We start from the raw sequence: 20,783 nt of genomic DNA, 5'->3' as shown, positions 1-20,783 counted from the left end.
TTGGTTGTGATACTTCTTCATTCTGTTTGGTGCAAGAAATGCAGAATTATTCTTACCTCCTGTGTTACATGTTGGGGAAAAAAAGAGTATCTCAGGAGTTTTTGCTTTGTTGTTTGTCCTTTCCTCTTACTCTCTTCAGCTTTTCTAATGTAGCAACCGGTATTAAAGTACTGAGCTGAAGTACTGACATGAATTTACTAAGCAGAAAATCCCAAACCTCTTTGCAGGGATTATACAATTCCTGCTTTCAAAGCAGGCAGAGATAAGGCAGTGTAAAGAAAACCCTGAATCTGCCTAAATTCTCTCCATCTGGTTTTCAGGCTGCCAAGTCTTCCAGGTTTGTAGGCTACTTTCAAGATGGTTCCAAAAAATACCCAAGACAAATAAGCGCAATGAATGACAGTAAGATTAAATTTGCAGTGCAGGAGCCTGAACCGCTGTGAGAAAACTAGTGGGGTGTCCAGAGCCTGTTAGAAGTTGAAAGCCACTGCTTGGCCTTACACCGTGTGGTGGTACAGCTGTTCATGGAACCAGAGCAGGGAATTACTGACCCAAGTTCGCTGCTGAGGAGACAAAGCGATTCTCAGTCAGACCTCCAGGGAGTCTGCTGGGACTTGTTTCAAAATATTTATGTATAAATATATAAGTACTTGAGGGGAGGATGTAAAGAGGATGAGGCGAATCTCTTCTTGGTGGTGGCCAGTGACAGGACAAGGGGCAATGGGTACAAACTGAAACACAGGATGTCCCATCTCCACATGAGGAAGAACTTCTTTGGTGTGAAGGTGCCAGAGCCCTGGCCCAGGCTGCCCAGGGAGGCTGGGGAGTCTCCTTCTCTGGAGATCTCCCAAACCCGCCTGGATGCGACCAGCTGCCCCGTGCTCTGGGTATCCCTGCTGGATATTCCCCCTTCAGGCCCCTGCAAGCACTGCCTTAGTCTGGCTGTATTAGTTATTGACCTCTGCAAGAGGCAGAGAATAAACCTGGGGAAGAAATGGAGATGAAGTTCACAGTAGCATCAGCAGCAATTTGTTCCTGTCATTGCTTCCTTTGCAAATGTTCCTGCTCCTTAAAATTAAGATGCTGGCTAAAACTGGGCTTTTGAAATGAGCGAAATTATTAACGAGACTGCCAAAAAAGAAGTGTGTGCCCTGCATTTCTATAACAAAGACTGAGCTGCTTGCAACGCAGTTATTGAAAAAGAAAAATCAGGGCTCTGTATTTGCTCTCCTGACCACACTTGTGCTGCCAGGGTGGGGAATGCGGAGGTGCTGCTCAGCAGTGTGACACAGCGGGCCCACTCCAAAAACTTCGTAGTGCTAGTTGTCTCTACCTTACTAGTAAAAATTGATTGAAAATGTGGATTGAACAAGATGATGCAGCAATCGGTTGTGATACTTATTCATTCTCCAGAGATTCTTCATTCTCTGGGGGCCCGCTCAGAACATGCACATCACTGGTGTGGATTTGTCTAAAGCCTTGTTTGGTGAAGACACTGTCTGGCAGTTGCTACAGTACTGTGGCTCCTGCAGCGTCCACGCTCCGGGGGTCCTTCAGGCCAATGATGAAACTGTTGGTTCTCCTGGCCCCATGAACTAGGGAGACCACTTTGACTTTCTCCACTTGATGGCCCCTGGCTTCAAGCAGTTCAATATCTTCTTGAGGAAATTCACCTGTAGGGTTTTTAAAAGAGGAGTTTGTAACTGAAATCACTATTACCTGTGATACAAAATTTTCTCTTAACTCCTTTGAGATCTCCAGTGTGGAGAAAACTGCCTGAAAATGTTTCAGAAGGTCCCAGATAAGGTGAGTCAACGAGATGGCCAACGAGATTCACCATCCACTAGCTCTAAGGAGAAGACACTCAGGACTCAGCAGCAAAGAAGATGATTGTAACTGTGTTTGGAGGTGAGTCTTTGTGCAATGGGGAAAATAAGGGCTCCAGAAATTCACCTAAAGATGTGCAAGATCCTCCTCTTTGGAAAAAGGGGAAAATACTGGCATCTATTTTCATTTTTCTGTTCATAGAACAGAAGTGAGTCCCTGTTTTGAAGGGCTACGTTGCAAAAATAACATTAATAAATATTAATGAAAGTAAGGTGCAGGGCAGCTCCAAAGAGATGATGGTAAAGCAAGTTGCCAAATGAAAAACAAAGAATTAAAATTCATTTTAATTCATTTTAACTCCCCTTCATGCAATTCTCCTTCTTTCAGCCATCTACCTTAGGTTTCTTGCTCTTCTGCTTTTACTTTGTTTATTTTATTTGATATTTTATAATTTCCATATGAATAGAATTTTGAGGATACAAAACTGAGGATGCTGCTGGACAAACCATTCAGACACATAAAAATCCGCACAGTAATTTCAGCTACATTGTAGATTTTTCTTAATGTGAGCTTTGTTGATGCCAAACATCTAAACACACAAATCTGGACCTACAAATGCTTTTGAATTTTTTGGGGGGAAAGAGAGGCGGAGGGGAGAAGCCTCTTTTTGTTTGCCCCAACACAGTGTGCACTCCTGGGGTCATCATGCAGCAGATGATGAGCTGTGTGCTGGGCTGTGCGCCGCTTCCTCGGCAGTGTGCAAAGGAAATCCTGCCCCTTTGCTAAAGCTGCTGGGTTTGCAGGCTTCCCCTGCCCACTTTGCATACTCACTGTCAACCTGCAAGGTGTTGGACTGAAGCTCTGGATGAAGTCGGCCAAGTGACAAACTTTCGCTCAGATTCTTGTTAAATGTTAAAACATTTACTAAAACCTGCAAGAGAATAAAAGATCCCCAATAGTAACATAGTGATGAGAATGTGAGACGCAAACTTCCTGAGCCCCTTGTCATCACTGGCTCCAACATCTGCAGATGCAGCAGGCAAAGAAGTAGTGAAAGGTTTACCCAACTGTGTGATCTGGGTGCAGGGCACATACAAAGAGACTCTGGAAATACTGGGTTTATTTTATTCCTGAAAAAAAAATTGTACCTTTTCAGAACTGTATGGACTCTTTGTTATATGGTTCCTGCTGAGTTAAGAGAGATGTCTTTCTGGAACTTGACATCATCTCTAAAAAGGTATTTGTTACAGCCAAAAAAAGAGCACATGATCTCTCCAAACAGAGCACTAGGAGGCAATGGTTGGCTTCAATTTTCCTCTGAACTAACGTGTTCCAAGAGGTAAAAGAGAATAGGAGCCAGCTTCAGTTTTGCTTTCCTTTTTAGCAATTTGGTGCTGTTGTGCATACAGCCAAGCTATGGGCAAGTACTTTGCCTCAGTGCAAATCATGGTTTAGGAGAGGTGGCTTATAGCGTTGTGAGTAGGGAGGAACCCAGTCGAGAGTGTGCTAAAGGAAATTTCCATGGGGAAAAGGGCTCAAGGGCTGCCAGTCTCCTGCAATTCTCTGAACACAAATAGCTCCTATTCTCCTATTGATCCTTAAGATGAGCTTTGAACAGGTATTGCAATGCCTCAACATAATTAATGGAGTTTGTCAAGATCTTTTTCCTCTAGAGTCATGAGCAGCACCATCAGGAAAGGTGCAAACTCTGTCTTAGCAAAAGAAGTAAACTAGTCATTAAGTATCTGAAGCGGGGGTGTAGAGGTGATGGGGCCAGACTCTTGTCAGTTGTGCCTAGCAATAGGAAAGAGGCAACGAGCACGAGCTGAAACACGGGAAATTCCATCTGCACTTCAGGAAAACGTCTTGACTGTGAGGGTGACAGAGCACTGGGACAGGTTGTTCAGAGAGGTGGAGGAGTCTCCTTCTCAGGGGACCTTCAAAAGCTTCCTGGACAGAGTCCTTGGAAGCGTGTGCTGGGTCTAGAGTCCCTGCTGAGCAGGGGGATTGGACGAGATGATTCCCTGAGGTGTCTTGCAGCCTCAACCCTTCTGCAACAGTTCTCAGAGATTTGAATAACCAGATGTGTGCGATTGGTGGCACCAACTGCTGGTCCTGTGGCCGCCAGTTTCAAGCAACACCCGGGATGATAAAAATGGAAAGCGTGTGTTGAGGTGGGGGACCGTAACCCGCTCTGCACTGACCTGCACGATGCTGCTCAAGGCCTTGTCCCCGTTGCTGCCTCCCAGGCAAAGGTACGTCCCGCACATCCCCTCCGACGGTCTCACAATGGTGGGCAGCAAGAAAGACAGGGGCCGTTTCCGAGGCTGCACAAGATTTTGCTGCCGTTGGCAAAAAGAGGTGCAAAAACAAGTTAGTCAAACTGACCAAAGCTGTTCCCTTGCTCAAGTTACTCGTATTTCTCTTTCTACTTGAGCCAAGCAGACTCTAACGACGTTGTTTGTTACAAGGCTACCATTCACACTGCTAAGAAAATGTGCTCTGATGTTAACGGAACCTGGCAGTTTTTGTGCCGTTGCGCCCCAAGGCAGAGGGAGAGGCTCCAGAGAGGGCCACACACCAGTGCTCGGGTGCTGTGCTGGCAACGCCACGTGGCCTGGCAAGAGGGCACTACGGGGCAGCTCTGCAAGCCACCAGGAGCCACCGGGGATAGTTTCTTCCTAGGTTTTTGAGGTGTTTCTTCCACTGTCCATTACTTGTAAGTATATGAGGAATAAATCATAAAAAGTATTCTTAATTCAAGTCCACAGAAAAAGGTGGTGCTGGACTATGCTGTTGGATTACGCTGCTTTATGGTGATGACTGATACACATGATACTCTTTAATCCATTTTGGTGGCTTATATAATGAAAAAGCAGGAGCTTTTCTATCAGTAGTCCTTTCCAAGTTAATAATAAAGCATTGAATACCCTCCCTGCCTGGAGATGAGATAAAATTAATAGAAATATAACAGAGAATTCAGTTAAAAACTTGTCATGTTTGTCATTACCAGCCTGGGAAAGGAGTGGTTCGTTGTTTTATTTTGCCAGGAGAAGTCCAGCATCTGACTGTTCAGAAGGATTCCAGAGGGTGTTATTATTCCACTGCCAAACGGACGATTCAAGGAACTGAAAAGAAACACAGGGAATTCCATCAAAATCCTCACAGTGATCCACTGCACACCTCAAGGCTTTCAGTGCTTTAATTTTCTGTCCCGTTTTGTCTCTACAGAGAATCCTCAGCAAGTGTTTAGGGCTGGCTGGACATGAATAATGAAGGTGCCCATGTGTTCAGCAGCAGGAACCGTGTGGCCCATAGGGACTTAGTCCTCGCCTGTGGTTAGGATTCCCATCGAGGCAGTGGATTATTCTGGTCTCCGTGTCCCATGCAGGCCTTGAATGCAGCTACCACCTCCTCTCTAGGGAGCAGACTGAGGCCGCTCCAGAGATGTTTGTGCTGTGCAGGAGTGTAGGGAGAGCTGGGAAGGTTGCACGGGCAGAGCGGCACCACAAACCTCCACCCCATCTGCCCCATTCTGCCTCTGCATTCCTGCCCCATGAGCAGCTGGGGAATGTCCGAGTGCTGCTAATGTAGCCCAGTGATTTTAGACTATTTTAGCTTTAATGATCAATACAAAATTTCCTCTGGAACCACAAAGCTTGTCTAGAAAACACACCATCTCATAGTAAGCTTGCTTCTCTTCCCCTTTGAGGCTCCTTGAGAAGCAGACCATGGACTGATCCTACAGGCTGATTCAGCCTAGGCTGAATTCTGAGAGGGAAACCCCACAACCCATGTTACTGAGCTCCAGAGGTTGTTCCATGCTTTCATGCTTGCGTGTTCTTCTCCCTGCTCCCTCCCTTTGAACACATTATGGGGAGAAGAAGTAAGTCCTTTACCTTACAGCTGCAACGATGAAATCATCAGGTCCCATGACAAGGACCTGGCTAGCAGATGGTCCGCTCTCCGTGGAAAAGTGAGGCATGTGGGGATCAGAGGAGAAGGACTGGGAGTCGTTAATCAGCTGTCGCAGGGTATTAGCTTCTGATTTACTTCAGTGACGAGGGGTGGCAGGGAGGAAAGAAAGCAATGAACTTAGAGAGCTGAACATCTCTTGGTCTCTTGGTTGGAGTGTGCCTACACAGTCCCTGGAAGTGGTTCCCCGAAAGGGCTCATGTTGAGGAGAGGGAGCTCCTCTGGATTCTCAAATGCAAGGAAATGAGATATGTTGCCCACCACAGAGAGGGACTACCATAGACCTCCCTGACGTCATCTGTGGTGATGAACTCAGCCTTGATTGACAAGAGCTACTGGAACCTGGCTGAATGCTGCTCTAAGTGCAGAGGAGAATGAGCAAAATGCAGCCTTGGGCCAGCAACCACGGCTGAAGCTGTCTCTGAGGTAGAGGCTGGGCTGAAATCCCAGGCCTGGCCTCTCCTAAGGTACTGGGTGTACTGCAAAGGCACCAAGGACCATTGCAGGTGTTATGGAGAAAGAAAAGCAAGGTACTGCAGTCACAGGCAGCAGCACGATTCACTTGCTGAGAAGTAATATTCAGGGGAGGGAGAAAGTGGAGGAGCCCTCAAGCCTGAGTTAGTTTCAGGAGAGCTCGGTGGGAGGAAATCCTCAGAGCCTTCCGGGGGCATGCTTTGGAAGAGTGGGCCCTAGGAAGACCCTTAAGGACTGGTCTTTCTCAGGAAAACAAAGGTAGAGCAAAAGCAAGTTTTCCCTGGGAAAAGAACAAATGGAGGAATGATATCCAAACCGCAGGTCCTGACAGCTACGAACGTGCCTGGCAGACTCAGACCTACCTGAGCATGCCTTCTGCAGCATGAGTGACAGACACATCATCAGTTGGGTCGCCCAAGTTGCTAGCTAGGCTCAAGGCTATTTTTAATGTCTAAATTGAAAACAGAGAAAGAAAAAACATTTAGGTGGCCCTGGAAATTCCACTTTATATTCTTCACACAGGAAGAGGTATCTGTTCTCCCAACATGTAGGTGAAAGCCTATGAACCACAGTGTCTAATAGCCTGGTTCTGGGAACAGCTCAGTGGAAAGGTCTACAAGGACCTCCAAGGCATGCACATGGTGGCAGAAGGCCATGAGGTTTTGCAGGGCAAATTGTGTGCTGGGGGAGACGAATGAATCCAGCAGGATTTGTCCATATGACACCCAAGGTAAAACACCCCTAACAGCAAATGTCCAACTGACACAGCTCCGCGGTTCAGCCATCTGGAAAGAGGCTCACCAGAACTCTCCTCACCAACTGATGTTACCCACCTATCTAGCTGTAAGTCATCCAAATGGTAGTCCCAGTTAGTCCTCAGTACTTTGGGGATGGCACTTTCAAAGAGGGATCTGGGTTTTTTGTTTGTTTGTTTGTTTCGGGGTTTTTTTTTTTGTGTGTGTTTTTTCTCCATATATTTTTCTTTGAGCTGCTACTTGTGATCACATGCTTGCTTAAAACTCCCAGCTGTGGACCTGTTAATGTCTAATAACACAGCTGTGCTTACAGAGCAGGCAACTGAACACTCGCCTGTCTTCCCAGAAACTTGCCACATTTTGAAAGGGCCATTTACAGACATAAATACTGCATAGATCATGACCTGGACCCCTGAGGTGACGAGGTTAGCTAAAATGTAAAGATTTTTTAAAAATCTAATTTTCTTGGTTGTCTTCATCTATGGCTTTTTGGCTGCAACAGCCACACATTGTGGACTCTCCCACATCACTTTCGTGCTGCCTAGGTTGCTGTGGCATAAGATGCAAAGGAAAGAGATAGGGCTGTCCTCAACTGCTGGGAGATTGTTCTGCAGAGATAGCCACATAGAAGATATGGACAAAAGGCACTGCTCTTCTTGAGAACATTCTTCTTAAGCAGGAAAGAGATCAGCAAGGGAGGAGATTCCAGTGCCTGCCTGTGCCTGAAGCAGCAGGACAGCACAGCTTTACACCTTAGCGGTCTGATTGTTCTGCCCTGGGACTCACCTACACTTCTGTACAGCTGACAAATCAATACGTTCTCCAGCAGCACGACAAACTGAGCCGAATGTTTAACTGCTCTTACCTCTGCCATCCAGTGCAGCATATTCCCCCTGGATGCTCGATTGGTGATGTTAAAGCCCTCAAGGATATTCAGTGCAGTCATTAGTGCAGGGCCTGCATGGGGAGGTGGGGGACTGAAGACCAGATGACCTGGGAAGGGAAGAAGAGAGGAATGAAGCTGATTGTGTCAGATGCTGTCTAATTACAGTATTTTCCCATAGCTATTGTCCTTGAGGACATGGAAAGCTTCCCAGTCTAGGGGAGATAATGGGAAACAGTAAGATTTTAAAAAGTTTTCTCCACACTTTCGTATTGTGTCATTCTGTTTCTTTTTGATGAATACAGGAAGCCAAAATACGGTTTATTTTTTTGTATCTGAAATTCAGCTCTTGTTTGGTGGCTGGTTGACTGCACTATGGGTAGATCCAAAAGGGTTTGTAATGTTACGGGTATCAGCAGGGTGTATACAGTGGTTTTGATAAAAGAATGACATTTAGATAACTTTGCGTATAAAGCCGTTTTTTCCCCTTTGCAGATCAACTGCAGAGGCAGGCACTAGTCCATGGTCTAACTTATATCTAGGTAGGGCCTAAGCATGTGTTTGTGTTGCTTCTTTAGACACTAACGTTATAGCAAAACACCATCAGTCACTATGAAAAGGGAAAAAAAACCATTTCAAGTGCTGAAAACCTCCCAAACTGCCGATGATGCATCAGTGCCAAGAGGCAGCGGCAGGAAACGCACTGGAGGCTCTTCTGCAGCTGCGGCTGGAGAGCTCAGCAGAGCTTCGAGCTGCTTAGGAGCCGCTCAGGGTGGCCCCTGCTTGGCAGGTACTGCTACCAGCCGCTGCCAGGTGAAGCAAACCCTCACCCGTGGGTTGGGCCACACTGTTTACCTCGATATACCGTGTGGACTGGGTTCTCCAGCAGGGCACTGTAGTTACTGAAGTCTTCCTCCATCAGGACCCCTCCATAGCTGTGGACCTGGGTAGGAGAGCAAAAAGCAGATCACACTGAGCGAGCAGCATCAAGGCCTTCCTCCTGGCAGCCCACGTGAACAAATACTGGGTTATTGAACAAATACCACTGACGTTCCTGAGTGCTGAGGTCTTCCAGCATAATCAAAGTGGCCAGGTCTTTAAAAATCTGTGCTTTCAGGACACAAAGCCTTGAAGGCCTGTCTCACATCCACTGTCAAGATCTGCAGGACCTCCTAAAGCTCCCTCTTATCGCAGGTGCCCTGAAAAGGCTTCCAATCCTTTTTATCCATGAAGATGGAAAATAACACTGTCTCACAATGTGCCTCCCTAGGGAGTGGCAAGGATGAGTATGTGAAAAGTTATGAAGCATTTGAATACTGACAGGCCAAAAGATACTATGCATGCAGAAGAGGACTACGGGCTTACTAGATGCCCTATCACTAGAAATCTTTAGCTCAGGATTCTGGCCCAAAGTTTAAGGCTTTTGGGTAAAAGGGAGGCTTCAATACCTTTGGTCTTTCTGGAAGACTTTCTAGAGGTATCATTTATCAGGACTGATATTTTTTCATCTACGCAATAAAGATGAGAAATTCTCTCATCATCCCTGCAGAGGGCAGGTTTTCTAAGGCTGAGTCCTAATGAAGATGAAGTAGGAACCATCATAACTGTGCTTTGCTGGCCTTAAAATCCTGCAGTAGATGTCACAAGACCTCTCCATCACCTCAGGAGTGCTATCATTCTGGCGGCCCAGCTCCTTTCTTTCACCCAGGAGAAGCCACATAGAGGCCAATGAGAGATTCTGGTGGGGTGAGCTGCTGCTGTGAATCCTCTGAACTTCCATCCGAAAATGGGAGGAAACAAAAAATCTTTATGTGTTCTGGTTCCAGACTAACCAGCTACCTGAGCAAGAAACCATCTTCTCTGGCAGAAGTTGACGAAATGTGGGAACAGGAAAGCTAACAAAACCTGGGAACAGGAAAGCTAAGGTGCCTGAAGGGCACCTCAACAGGGACGGGTCAGGCACGGTGCCTCTATGCTGAAGTGCTTGGAGCATGAGATTCAGCTCCTGGTTCAGAACTGCAGACGGCCCTGCCTTGGGATTCCTGCTCTCTTCTGAAAGCAGCTCCGAGGAGAAGGCCTGGTTGAAGACAACAGCTGAGTGGAGCTGTGGGAGTGGGGCAGGAGGAGAAGCCCCTGTCAACCACACACTCCAAACACTGTCTCACATCCCCCAAAGACCGCTTTTCATACCTGTGCTTTCCCACATTGGAGTGGAAAGAAAAGGAAGAATGTCTGGAGGTTTATATGATTTCACTGCTTTAATTGTCCTTGCTTCTCTGGAACAATTAGCACTGTGAAGCTGATGTGGGAAGCCAGAGCAAACTCTTCTCTGCAGCCAGACCTGTAACTACACACTCGGCCCCAGAGCTTGCCACTGTTCGTGGTGATGCAACGCCAGGCCTTTCTCTTCCATGGACCAGATTGGGACCAGCTGGGCCTTTCTCCTCCAACCAGCTTGAGACACCCCAAGAAGCAATCCTAATTTGGGGGGGACTAAGTGATAATTAGGAATTTAGCTGTAGAGATGGAGCACAAGCTTGGAACTTTTCCCCAGGATCACTTTGAGCTACTGCTGCACAAGCAGCAGCTTTTCACAAGTGTCACTAACACTACCTTGGCACAGCCCAGAGGGTATTTTCCATTTTTTTTTTTCCTTCTGTAGATAGTTAAACTGCTGCAGTGATATGGATGGGAGGAAAAAAAGGTGGCTGCATGTATTTGTCCCTGTTGTTGAAGTGTCACCCGGCTATGTCTTATTTCAAGGTGATTTTCACATTTTAAGCAGGGGATAAGGAAGGCAACACCTTCCTAGGTTCTTCTGTGCTATGCCATGGTCTAGAGCAGAGATGAGGACAGACATGGCTCACCTCAGAGATCATCTCCTGTGTCAAGTTGCCGCTGTAGAAAGCTGCAGCTCCCTCCGCTCCGAGCATCTCCAGAAGAGCCGCGAGGTCCAGCCGCCTCACGAACATGCCAGGCAGTAAGGGCTGCCCGTCTGGCAGGAAGGTCTCCCGAAACTTGTCAGAATAGTTCACGTCCTTCAGCTCACTTACAGCTTTGGCTGCAGACAAGGAGGAGGAGGGCAGCGCCTCAGGGATGTCCAGACAGCCCAAGGGACCGTCAGCTTGCACACTACCCGAGTCACTGGGTGCCTCATGGGGAGGTCTGGGAGTTCCTGCTACCTGTTACCTATTCCAAAACTAGAGACTCAGACCACAGGGCAGCCGGTCGTGCTCCCATCTCAGCTTGGAAGGAAGCTAAGTGCTCAGCTCCCTGCTGTGCATTGCACACATTTCAAGCCTGGGTTGGCAGGGCGTGCAGGAAAGGAGGAACAAGGATCTTCCCCTAAGCTGCGTGGCGAGGCTCCAGCAGAGCCAGCGTGGCAGCCCTCACCTCACAGTGCTAGAGCGGGGTCCTGGCTGTAGTTAAGAGCAGAGTGCTGTTCCTGGCTAGCCCTGGGTGGCTGCCTAGCTTGGTCTGTTGGGCCCTGACCTCATGGAAAGAGATCCTATTTTCTTGTCATCATGGTCTCCTCTTGCCTTGCTCAGCTCCTGACGCCATCTGTTCCCAAGTCGGAAGAGTCCTAGTTTCCATCAAATAACCGTCTTCCTCCTGCCGGACATGTCACTAGCTCGCTCCCTCCTCTGCAGCACAAAGGCCATGGGCTGCTTCACGCTGAGTACGGACCCTTGGCTCCTGGTCATTTACTCAGCATCACAGAATCACAGAATACTCAAGGTTGGAAGGGACCTCTAGAGATCATCTAGTCCAACCTTCCTGCTCCAGCAGGGACACCCGGAGCATGTGGCACAGGGTGGCATCCAGATGGGTTTTGAAGACCTCCAGAGAAGGAGACTCCACAACCTCCCTGAGCAGCCTGTTGCAGGGCTCTGTCACCCTCACAGTGAAGAAGTTCCTCCTCACATGGAGATGGAACTGCCTGTGGTGCAGCTTGCACCCATTACCCCTTGTCCTGTCACTGGCCACCACTAAGAAGAGCTTGGCCCCTTCCTCCCTACATTCCCCCTTCATGAGCTTATACATGTTAATCAGATCCCTCTCAGCCTTCTCTTCTCCAAGCTGAACAGGCCCAACTCACTCAGTCTCTCCTCATATGACAGATGATCCAGTCCCTTAATCATGTTTGTTGCCCTCTGTTGGACCCTCTCTAGAAGCCCCACGTCCCTCTGATTCCCACATATATCCCACATGATCTTACTCACCCAGATCATGCGTGACATTGAACCCGTTCTGGGCAACACCAGCAACAAGGTTCAGCAGCTCGGACCATGGGAGTCTGCCAGAGAAGAAAACAAGGTGAAATCTTCTGTCTGGGAAGGATGCGCAGCAGGGCAACCCTGGTTGTGGGGGGCAGGCACGGGGCTCGGTGCCACTCTAACTGGGCTCTTGCCATGCCAGGCTGTGGGCCAGCTGCAGCTCGGACCACCAAAATGAGCTCTGAGCTTATGGTGGGTTATTTCTTCTCACCCAGATCATCTCAATGATCCACAAAGTGCCCCAGAGAGAAACAGCAGTAAAATGAGACAGGAGGGGACATCTCTGAGATAAAACTTCAAGTCAGACTGTAACCCTAAGCAAGTCATTCAAATTCTCCCTCTTACTTGTTAGAAAATATTTGCAAAAGTTTTTGCTTTTTGGATAAAATCAAAGCTGAAAATATCCCTTTTTAAGTTGTGGTTCATTATTCAGTTGTAATCAGCTTTCTTTTCTTACTGAAGATAAGAAGGAAAAAGAATGAGAGATAAGGTGGAGATATCTATGTTAGGTATTCTTCACTTGTCAACTCATTAGCAAAAAAAGAGAAAATGTGACAAAAATAAATTCTTTCTTTTAAATAAAACAAACAAAAAAGGATCATATTTTTACCCCCAAGCGCTCCTTAGCTAATGTTGGGAGTGACAGATGAGCCTGTGGTCCGGTGGCAGGTCCACAGAGAGCGGCGCGGTGGGACCACGGCGGCGCGACGCCGGCCCGCCTGCACCACTCGATTGTCTTACCTCCCATATAACTGGTGTGCCCGATGCATTCCGTGTATCATGCCCGGCACCCCCACGAGGAGACCTAGCTGTAAGAGAAGGAAGGACAAAGAGGAAGACCTGTCAGGACATGTCCCACAATTGTAAGTCAAAGAACTGACAGAAAGGAGATGTGAGTCATGCTCACATGGAAGGTGCTTGCAGGGTCTTCAGGAGAAGGGAAGAGGCTAGAGTCTGCAGTAACACACTATTAAGGAATAACACATATTATTAAGGGAAAATGGTCTTCAGAAAGAGAAGTAAGTTCATTCTTGATGTCAAGACGGTGAAATCAAGAGAAATAAGGGGACTTCTGCTCCCTCCAAGGACTTTTGTTGTCCTGGCATCTCACTGCTGGGTGGAGATGTTTTCCTCACTTCCCTTGCTCTGCTGGGCCTCTTTACTCCCCAGAGCCTTGCAGGCTTCAGGCTTTCCAGGAGAGCTGCAGCAGTGCTGGCCTGGGGCTCCTCAGGTCCTCAGGACTTGGGATCTTTCACCAGAGGAGAGGCCTCCTGCTGCCTGCGGCAAGCGTGGCGACGAGGTTTCGCTCAGCTCCCAGTGCACAGCAAGTACAGTGCACATGGGAAGGGCGTTACCGGAGAAGATGCAGCCCAAGCAGCTTGGCCGGGAGGAGGACCTGCATAAGGCAGCCTGACCAGTGATGATGTCTTCCCTGTGAATGGTGTCTGCTGGCTCAGGGCCCCCCAGCTCGTTGCTTTCCCCCAGGCCTCTCCTCCTGTTGCTCCTGACTCAGCTGGGCAGTCAGGGTGGAATGTGGACATGGAAAGAGGGGAGACTTGGAGACATCATCCAACTACAGCTGCAGAAAAGAAAACCTTGCAGACACTGCTCCTCACCCTGGTGTCCAAGGCCTTCTGCAGACTCTCCTCCTCAGGGATGCCCAGGGGAGCCGTTTCACGGAAATCAATCACCTCGCTCTTGTTCTTACGGATGTCGTGGACCAGCATCACCCCACCCCTGCAGAGAGATGATAGGATTAGCCAACACCCACAGGAGCAACCGTGCTACAGTATAACCCAAAACAACACAGGCAAACCCGCTTGGATGCAGCCCTGTGCCACGTGCTCTAGGTGACCCTGCGTGAGCAGGGGGGTTGGACTCGATGACCTCTGAGGTCCCTTCCAACCTTCGGCATTCTATGATTCTATGAAAGGGGCTCATTGCAGCAAGTCAGTCAACTCCCTTTAGAGATCCAGGTCTTCCAACCTGTTAGGAAAGGGCCGTGGGCCCATCCTGGCCGTCCTCCTGCATGACACAGCCAAGTTCAAAGGATCACTGCGAGCCAAGGTGTCACCTCGGGAGCAGAGCCTCTCTCCATAGGAGATGCTCTCTGCACAGGAGCGAGTGGCCCAGACCTGGGCTGGGGCAACAGCAGTGTAAGGGGAACGTTTTTCAGGTCTTGGCTACTTCCAGAGCAGCGAGGGGACCTCTTCAGGGTGACTGAGTGAGGCCCAGGGTCTGAAGCAGGTTGTCCGTGGGGCCGAGCCAGGAAGTGAGGCTGGATGGGTTCCCACCAGCCCGGCCAGCAGGGCCCCTGCTCTGTTCCACTTTGGGCCTGGGGCTAGGCGGGATTTTCTTTCTAATCCGAGCAATTTTGCAACAAGACTGGAGTGGGGGTGTTGCTTACAACCAAACAACCTTCACTTCAGCTTGGAGCTGCTATCGGGTGACAGGGTTTTATGCAACACTCCTGAGACTTCCTGGAGGACTAAGACTGAGCATCTCAGGTGGTTCCCAGCCCTGGAGGCCAGCACGGGGAGGAGGAAGGAGGTGAGGCTGAGGGCTCGCCAGCCCCAAGCAGCACCTCGTCCCATGCCTGCCTCCCCCACCTTCCCCCCTCCAGCTTGAAGCCAGGGTTGCATCTCCCTCTTTTGTTGCACAAGGTGCGAAACTTACAGTGGGAACCCTCTGATCTCTGACACCGTTGGGTTCCCATGAGCATGGGTGCTGCAAGCTCCCTGGCACACCTGCACAGAGTTTCTGGTTGCCTGTGGGCACTTTTTTCTCTACGCTCTCAAGCCTAATGCTCAGGTTAGCTTGTTGCTCGTTAAGTCAGGTCTCAGTGGGGCCTGGCTATGGATCTCTCTGCCTTGCAGTCAGTTTGGTTCAGCCTCTGCTGCCTGGGGACTTCCTCCTGCTCTTGAGGATGTGAAGGCACAAGCAGCACCCGAACGGGGCCAGCTCTGCATGGACACACATGGACATGTGGCTCTGGCTGGCCACAGATGTCACGGAGACACTAAAGCAGGGTAGAAGGCACCTGCTGACCTGGGGCTCACCCACCTTCTTTCTGCAGGGGCTGGACTTGCTGCGAACACACCCTGCATGCGGGGACTTGGACGAGGAGAAGCGCAAATCTCCACGTATGGGGAAACGGTCTGCAGGAGGACGACAGACACCACCGCGGGGCTTGGGGGGGCACACGGGGGAGGCAGCTAATACCTACCCACCGATCCCTGACGTGTGCGGGTTGACTACTCCCGCGCAGAGGGCCGAGGCGATGGCTGCGTCTACTGAGGAGCCCTGCTTGTTGAGCACCTCTATGCCCAGGGCTGTGCAGCGGGCAGCGTCCGTGACCACAGCGCCCCTATGGAAGATCTGCCAGAAGAAGAGAAGAGTGGCTGGACCTGAGAAAGTGCCAATGACCCCACGTCGTGGCCCAGTTCCGTGGGATGATTCACAGGATGGGGCCGATGTAGCAGTGGTCATGGGGCCAGCTGCTTGGCTCCCGCTTGCCAGAGTCAAGGCTGCTCCTGGCCTGAGTTTTCAGGTACTTCCAAATGTGGGTGGAAACAACGTATGTCACATCCACACCAGGACAACTGTGGCCAATCTGTGCACTAACATTTGACCATAGCCACGTTCTGCTCCTACCCTCCAACAAGCCAAGAGCAGAGTTGGAGTAACCTTCAAGAGTGACGGGAGGATGGTTTGCTGTGGAAAAGCAATCCCTGGGAAGAGGAATACACTTGTGCAACAGCTAAAAGTCACAGTTCCGTCTCCCTAATGCAGTGTCATGGCTTGCTCTCACCCTTCCTTTGTGCCAGCCGCAGTGTTCATGCAGCTGCATGATGTTAAAAAAAGATTCATTGTTAGCCAAGTTAATTCTGAAGTCGAAACTCTTGGCATGAGCTGGGGTGGCCTCGGGAAGTGCTGGGGTGCTGTGAACATGGCTAAGGGGCTACGGACACGGCTAAGACACAACGGACGTGGCAGGCTGGTGGGCAGCAGCATCCCTCCTGGGAGCTGCATCAAGGGGCCGGGATGCACAGTGTCCCCTGGCATGATGACTCCTGGGCCGCCCCAGACGGACAGACAGACAGACGGACAGATGGACGAGCCACTCCCCTGCTGACACTTGTGCTTGTGTCTCAGTAAGAGAAGGAAAAATGAAAACAGCAAAGCCCTCTGTTTCTGTTCTGCTCTGCTTCCAGGCATTCCCCTGCCTGATACTGGGTGGAAACAAATGCTTTCTGAGATGGGCTCTGACAGACAGATCCATAAATTCCTGCAAGTGGGGATGTACAAACGATGTCTCCTTAAATGAAAGCTGCTCTCTGAGAAATCTTCACACCTGCCTCAGATCCCAGCTGCATCCCCAGGGGCGGGTCTCTGTGCTCATCCTGTGCCCCCCAAACCGGGCTCTGCTGCTCGCAGCCCCAGCACGGGGAGCACGGAGAGCCCCGCACGGCTCTTCAGCTGCTAGAGCCAAAGCAGAGCAGGCTGCGAAGCCACTGCTGTGTCTTACCTGTGGGTCCCCGAAGTAGATCTGCATGATCAAGGCCACGGTGACGCCCGTGGCAAAGGTGAGGCAGGCGGTGATGATGACGGTTAGCCCGTCCTGCCGGCAGCTGCAGTCCCCAGAGAAAGGGTCCTTGCTCGTCTCCTGAAGAGGGGACGCGTCCTGGCTGCCCATCTCCGAGGAGGACGAGGGCAGGCGCTGCAGGCGAGCCGACTTCAGGAAGGAGTCTGGATCTTTGTGCGCAGCGGGGAAAAAACAAGTGTTAGTTAATTGAGCAACACCGGGTTCTTATTGCAGTGTTTACCCAGCACTAACATTACACTGTGCCGCTTCCAGCAAGGCTATTACCTTCCCTATTGATCCAAGCTCTCAATAGACTTTCTGGCTCGGATGCTGCTCTGGGTCATTTTACTCTTCCCTTCCTTTAGTGCTAGTTATTCCAAGATTACTTTTTCCCAAAGAAGGATAGGAAACCTGAATTTTGCTCCATTTCAGTCAATTCACCAGCCTTCAGCAGTGGACCTGCAACTGCTGCTCCTTTGTTTCTCACACAGAACTGACTTGCTAACAGCTTTCAGAAATGCAGCAGAAATGAAGAACAGGAGATTAAGATAAAAAGAGAAGCCTGGCAGCATTACTTGCTTGAGCTGGAGCACCTGAGCAAAACGGACTCACAGCAGAACATGTGAGGCGGACGCAGGATAGAGCGGAGGCAGAGGAGAGCAAAGCTGCACACTGGAGGGCTCGGGAGGTCCCCCAGGTCACACAGAGAGAGGCTTCACTTACATTTCTCACGTCCTCCAGCTGACAAGGCCCGCTGTGAAATCAAGCTGCTTGCTGAACTCACAGCCTCGGAGACGGCAAACGCAGCGGGAGGAAGTCTCAGCTTCCCCATGCCTGGCACCCGCCGGAGCTCCGTGTGACCAAAAAGACTCTGCTTTGCTCTGGAATATGTCTCAGATCTCCCTGCCGCCTTCAGCTGTTGCTTTGGAGGTGGAGAGGGTGCCCGCTGAGCAGGCTCTGCCCGCGCACGGCTGACACGAAGCGCAGGACGCTGCCGGTGACGGCTCTGGGGTGGCAGCCCCCGGGTGCAGGAGGCTGCTGGGGGGACGAGCCCGTCCCGCCAGGCACCAGGCAGGAGCGGGTGACGCAGGGCACGTGGGGCCTCCGGGCTGGATTCCCCCTGGGCTCCTGGGCTCAAGGACAGGCCATTCCCTCTGCCCAAGGGCCGCAGCGCTCTGTGCACGCATGGTGGGAGGAAGAGGAGCACTGCGCAGGTGACTGTTGCTTTACGGGGAAAAGATGAGGCGGGAAGGACCTCTGCCTCATGGAATCTGGCAGGAAGTGCTGGGTAGTTTGTGCCTACAGGCTAATCCCGCATGCACAGTCCAGGGACAGTGACTCCTTGGGACTGGCCTTTCTTGGAGCCAAAGCCTGGACCTGCTGGGGCTTCACCTGTAAACGATGAGGCTGAGGGTCCAACTGCCAGCTCCCTCCCCAGAGGAGACCCCTTGAGGAAAGGGAAAGGGCTGTAGCTCTCAGAGCCCCAACGTGCACGCGCGGGACCGCAGGGACATCTGCTGTTTGCCCTGCCTGTCCTGGGGACGTTTTCTGGGTTTGGTGTAAGTGGGGACCGAGCAAGCAGGAGTAGATGGAGACCCTCAGCCCCAGTAACCTCCCTTGCCCCTCTCAATGTCCTCAGCCGGCAGTATCTCCTGGGAGACTGCCAGCCATGTCCTTGTCATGCCACTAAAACCCTGGGGTCCAGCTCAGGCCTTGGGCAGTTCTGGAAGCCAGGCAGAGAGTTAGTTCTAAGTTTAGCGATGCTGTAACTTGGAGTAAGTCCCCTACAGCCAGGGTGTCCCTTTAAAGTGACTCCGATCTCATCCACACTGCAGAGACTCGGGAGCGGCGCTGAGAAGGGCTCCTGAGCTCCATGTGAGCACGGCCGCGCTCGGCGCACCCGGAGTCACTCGCACGTTGGCCGGGTCCGAGGGAGAGAGGCCCGCAGGGTGCGGGCCCGCAGCAGCCTGGGCCTGTGGGATGTGGGAGGCTCAGGGGCCTGCACAGAGGACCATGGCTGGACTGGCAGCGGATGCTGTGGGCCAGGGGTGCCAGGGGTCCCACAAAGTCCCCGACACTCACTGTAGTGGGCACATTTCCCCTTCCAGTTGCACTGGCAGTGGGGAAATAGAGCGAGAACTGACCCAGGTCCTTCACCGGCCTCTTCAGGACGGTGTCTCTTTACTCTGCCTCAGGCTCCCATAGCACCTGGTGACAGGAGGGCAGTCCAGAGTGTCCCCGGGGGCCTGGGCTGGTTTGTAACCACCCCGAAAGCATCCGTGGGAGAGTGGAAGACAAGTCAGCCCCCTGCGCCCAGGGAGGGCTGCCCCAGCCAGCACAGGAGCCTTGCACTGCCCTTCTCTGCCACAGACTCCCTGCAAGACCTCGGGCAAGTTGCTTAGGCTTTTTGAAGCTGCTCGCATTGGGACACCTGTGAAAGCACCTTGAAAAGCCACCGAGGGCTACCTGACTTCCATTCGTGGCCAGGAAGGAAGCCTGATTCCATGTGGGAAGTGGCGCTTTGAGGCACCTCAGCGCTAGAAATGCTGAGGGGATGGCACAGACCAGAGCTTTGTGCAGGCTCTGGAAGATGCTGCTGTCTGGAACCACCTGGCTCTTCAGAAGGCATCTCCCCAGAATCAAGAGTACTAGAATGGGGTCTTCTTTTCAAGCAAATCTTCCATGTGGCAGAAAGCCACATGGCATGGAAAGGCGTAGACTGCCACCCCTTCTGGTTTGGCAGAGAACGTGCTGAAGAAGCATGGATGGCTTTCACAGCAGACACATAATGCTGTATGAGTGTGGCCTTCTAAGCCAGACAGGGTAGCACAGGAGGGAAGAAGCTCTTGAGCACACCGGGAGCTTGCCTGACTGAGCACACCGAGCTGGAAACCCCCCTGCCCCAGCAGGATACCTGCACAGCCAAGAAGCCCAAAATCGCTTGCGCTCCACCAAGAGGCCTCGTGCGTTTGAAAGAGCTGTCCCGTGAAACCACCTCATGAGGGCACTCTGCCTTCTTGACTCTGGGCATGACGATGCCAGAATGGAACAGGATGAAAACGGCTGATGGAAACTCAACAGTCAGACAGGACGAGGTGAAGGACAAGGTGCAGGTGGGACCTGTTCAATACAGGCTTTGTGCTTGGAGGCTCGCTAGGTCAAACATCTGCTTGGGGGCTATAAACCAGGCCCTGCGAGCCGGGCGGATTCGATGTCAGACTGGGCAGCCATCGGTCCACAGAACCAAACGCTGCTCCTATGGCAGAGAGAGGGGGGCAGAAGCACGTCCCTGGCGTCTGTCCCCAGTGCAGGGGGAGAAACAGGCCTCTGCAGGGCTTAATGCCTGTGGCAGTGCGTTACCATCAACACTGGGATAACGATCAACAGCGTTACGCTGGGATAACTCACAGGCTGTTAAAACTGCAAGGTTCGGTTCTGTGTCGCGTGGGCTTCCCGGGGGACGTTAACACAGGCAAAGGCTCAAAATGGAGAGCACAAAAACATGACTCGGGATTGTTCACAAAAAAGCATTAATTTTAAACAGGCAATTAAAAGGAACACCTGGTTTTATTAAAGCCGTGTATTTGACAGGAAAGATCACTAGGTATGAACGAACCGCCTTGTATCTGCAGCTAGTACCAACTTCCAGGTCAGCTTCGGTGCCTGCGATTCCCTCCAGGCCCCAGCAAATTAAATGAGGGGTGAGGCTGGGGAAACGAGGAGCTGGGAGCCCGGCAAGCTCCTGCTCACTGCATGAGGCACCAAAGCTGAGGAGAAGGGACCGCGCAGACCCACCTGGGCATGCGGCCGGGACGGACAAACGAGCAGCACGGCGTGCGTGCGGTGACACGGTCTGCAAGGAGGGGACACGGTCTGCAAGGAGGGGACACAGTCTGCAAGGACGGGGTGACGGGGAGGGGGTAGCACAGGGGGCTGTGGCTGATGGGCGCCCGAGGGGCAGCGCGGCGCACGGGCGGCGCGGGGGCTGCGCGCAGCGGGGCCGGGGC

At 51.3% G+C, this 20,783-nt stretch overlaps 1 protein-coding gene across 1 annotated transcript; it reads right to left on the bottom strand.

Annotated features, from left to right (window-relative positions):
• Positions 1–879: 879 nt before the first annotated feature.
• GGT7 (gamma-glutamyltransferase 7) lies at positions 880–17,608 on the bottom strand. The gene is made up of 15 exons (XM_026037318.1): positions 17,509–17,608; positions 16,720–17,000; positions 15,418–15,569; positions 13,808–13,928; positions 12,933–13,000; positions 12,138–12,211; positions 10,782–10,975; positions 8,770–8,857; positions 7,897–8,024; positions 6,639–6,727; positions 5,727–5,879; positions 4,838–4,955; positions 4,032–4,169; positions 2,659–2,758; positions 880–1,673 (listed from the first exon to the last, which is right to left on the bottom strand). Exons 1-15 carry the CDS (start codon positions 17,606–17,608, stop codon positions 1,510–1,512), a joined length of 1,968 nt encoding a protein of 655 aa, XP_025893103.1. The 3' UTR covers positions 880–1,509.
• Between the last annotated feature and the right edge of the window lie 3,175 nt (positions 17,609–20,783).

This window comes from Nothoprocta perdicaria, unplaced genomic scaffold (genome assembly GCF_003342845.1).
Source record: "Nothoprocta perdicaria isolate Ctin4 unplaced genomic scaffold, notPer1 scaffold_196, whole genome shotgun sequence".
Taxonomy (NCBI): domain Eukaryota; kingdom Metazoa; phylum Chordata; class Aves; order Tinamiformes; family Tinamidae; genus Nothoprocta; species Nothoprocta perdicaria.
Note: the sequence above shows the minus strand (reverse complement) of the source record. Positions and strands in the feature narration are given on the sequence as shown.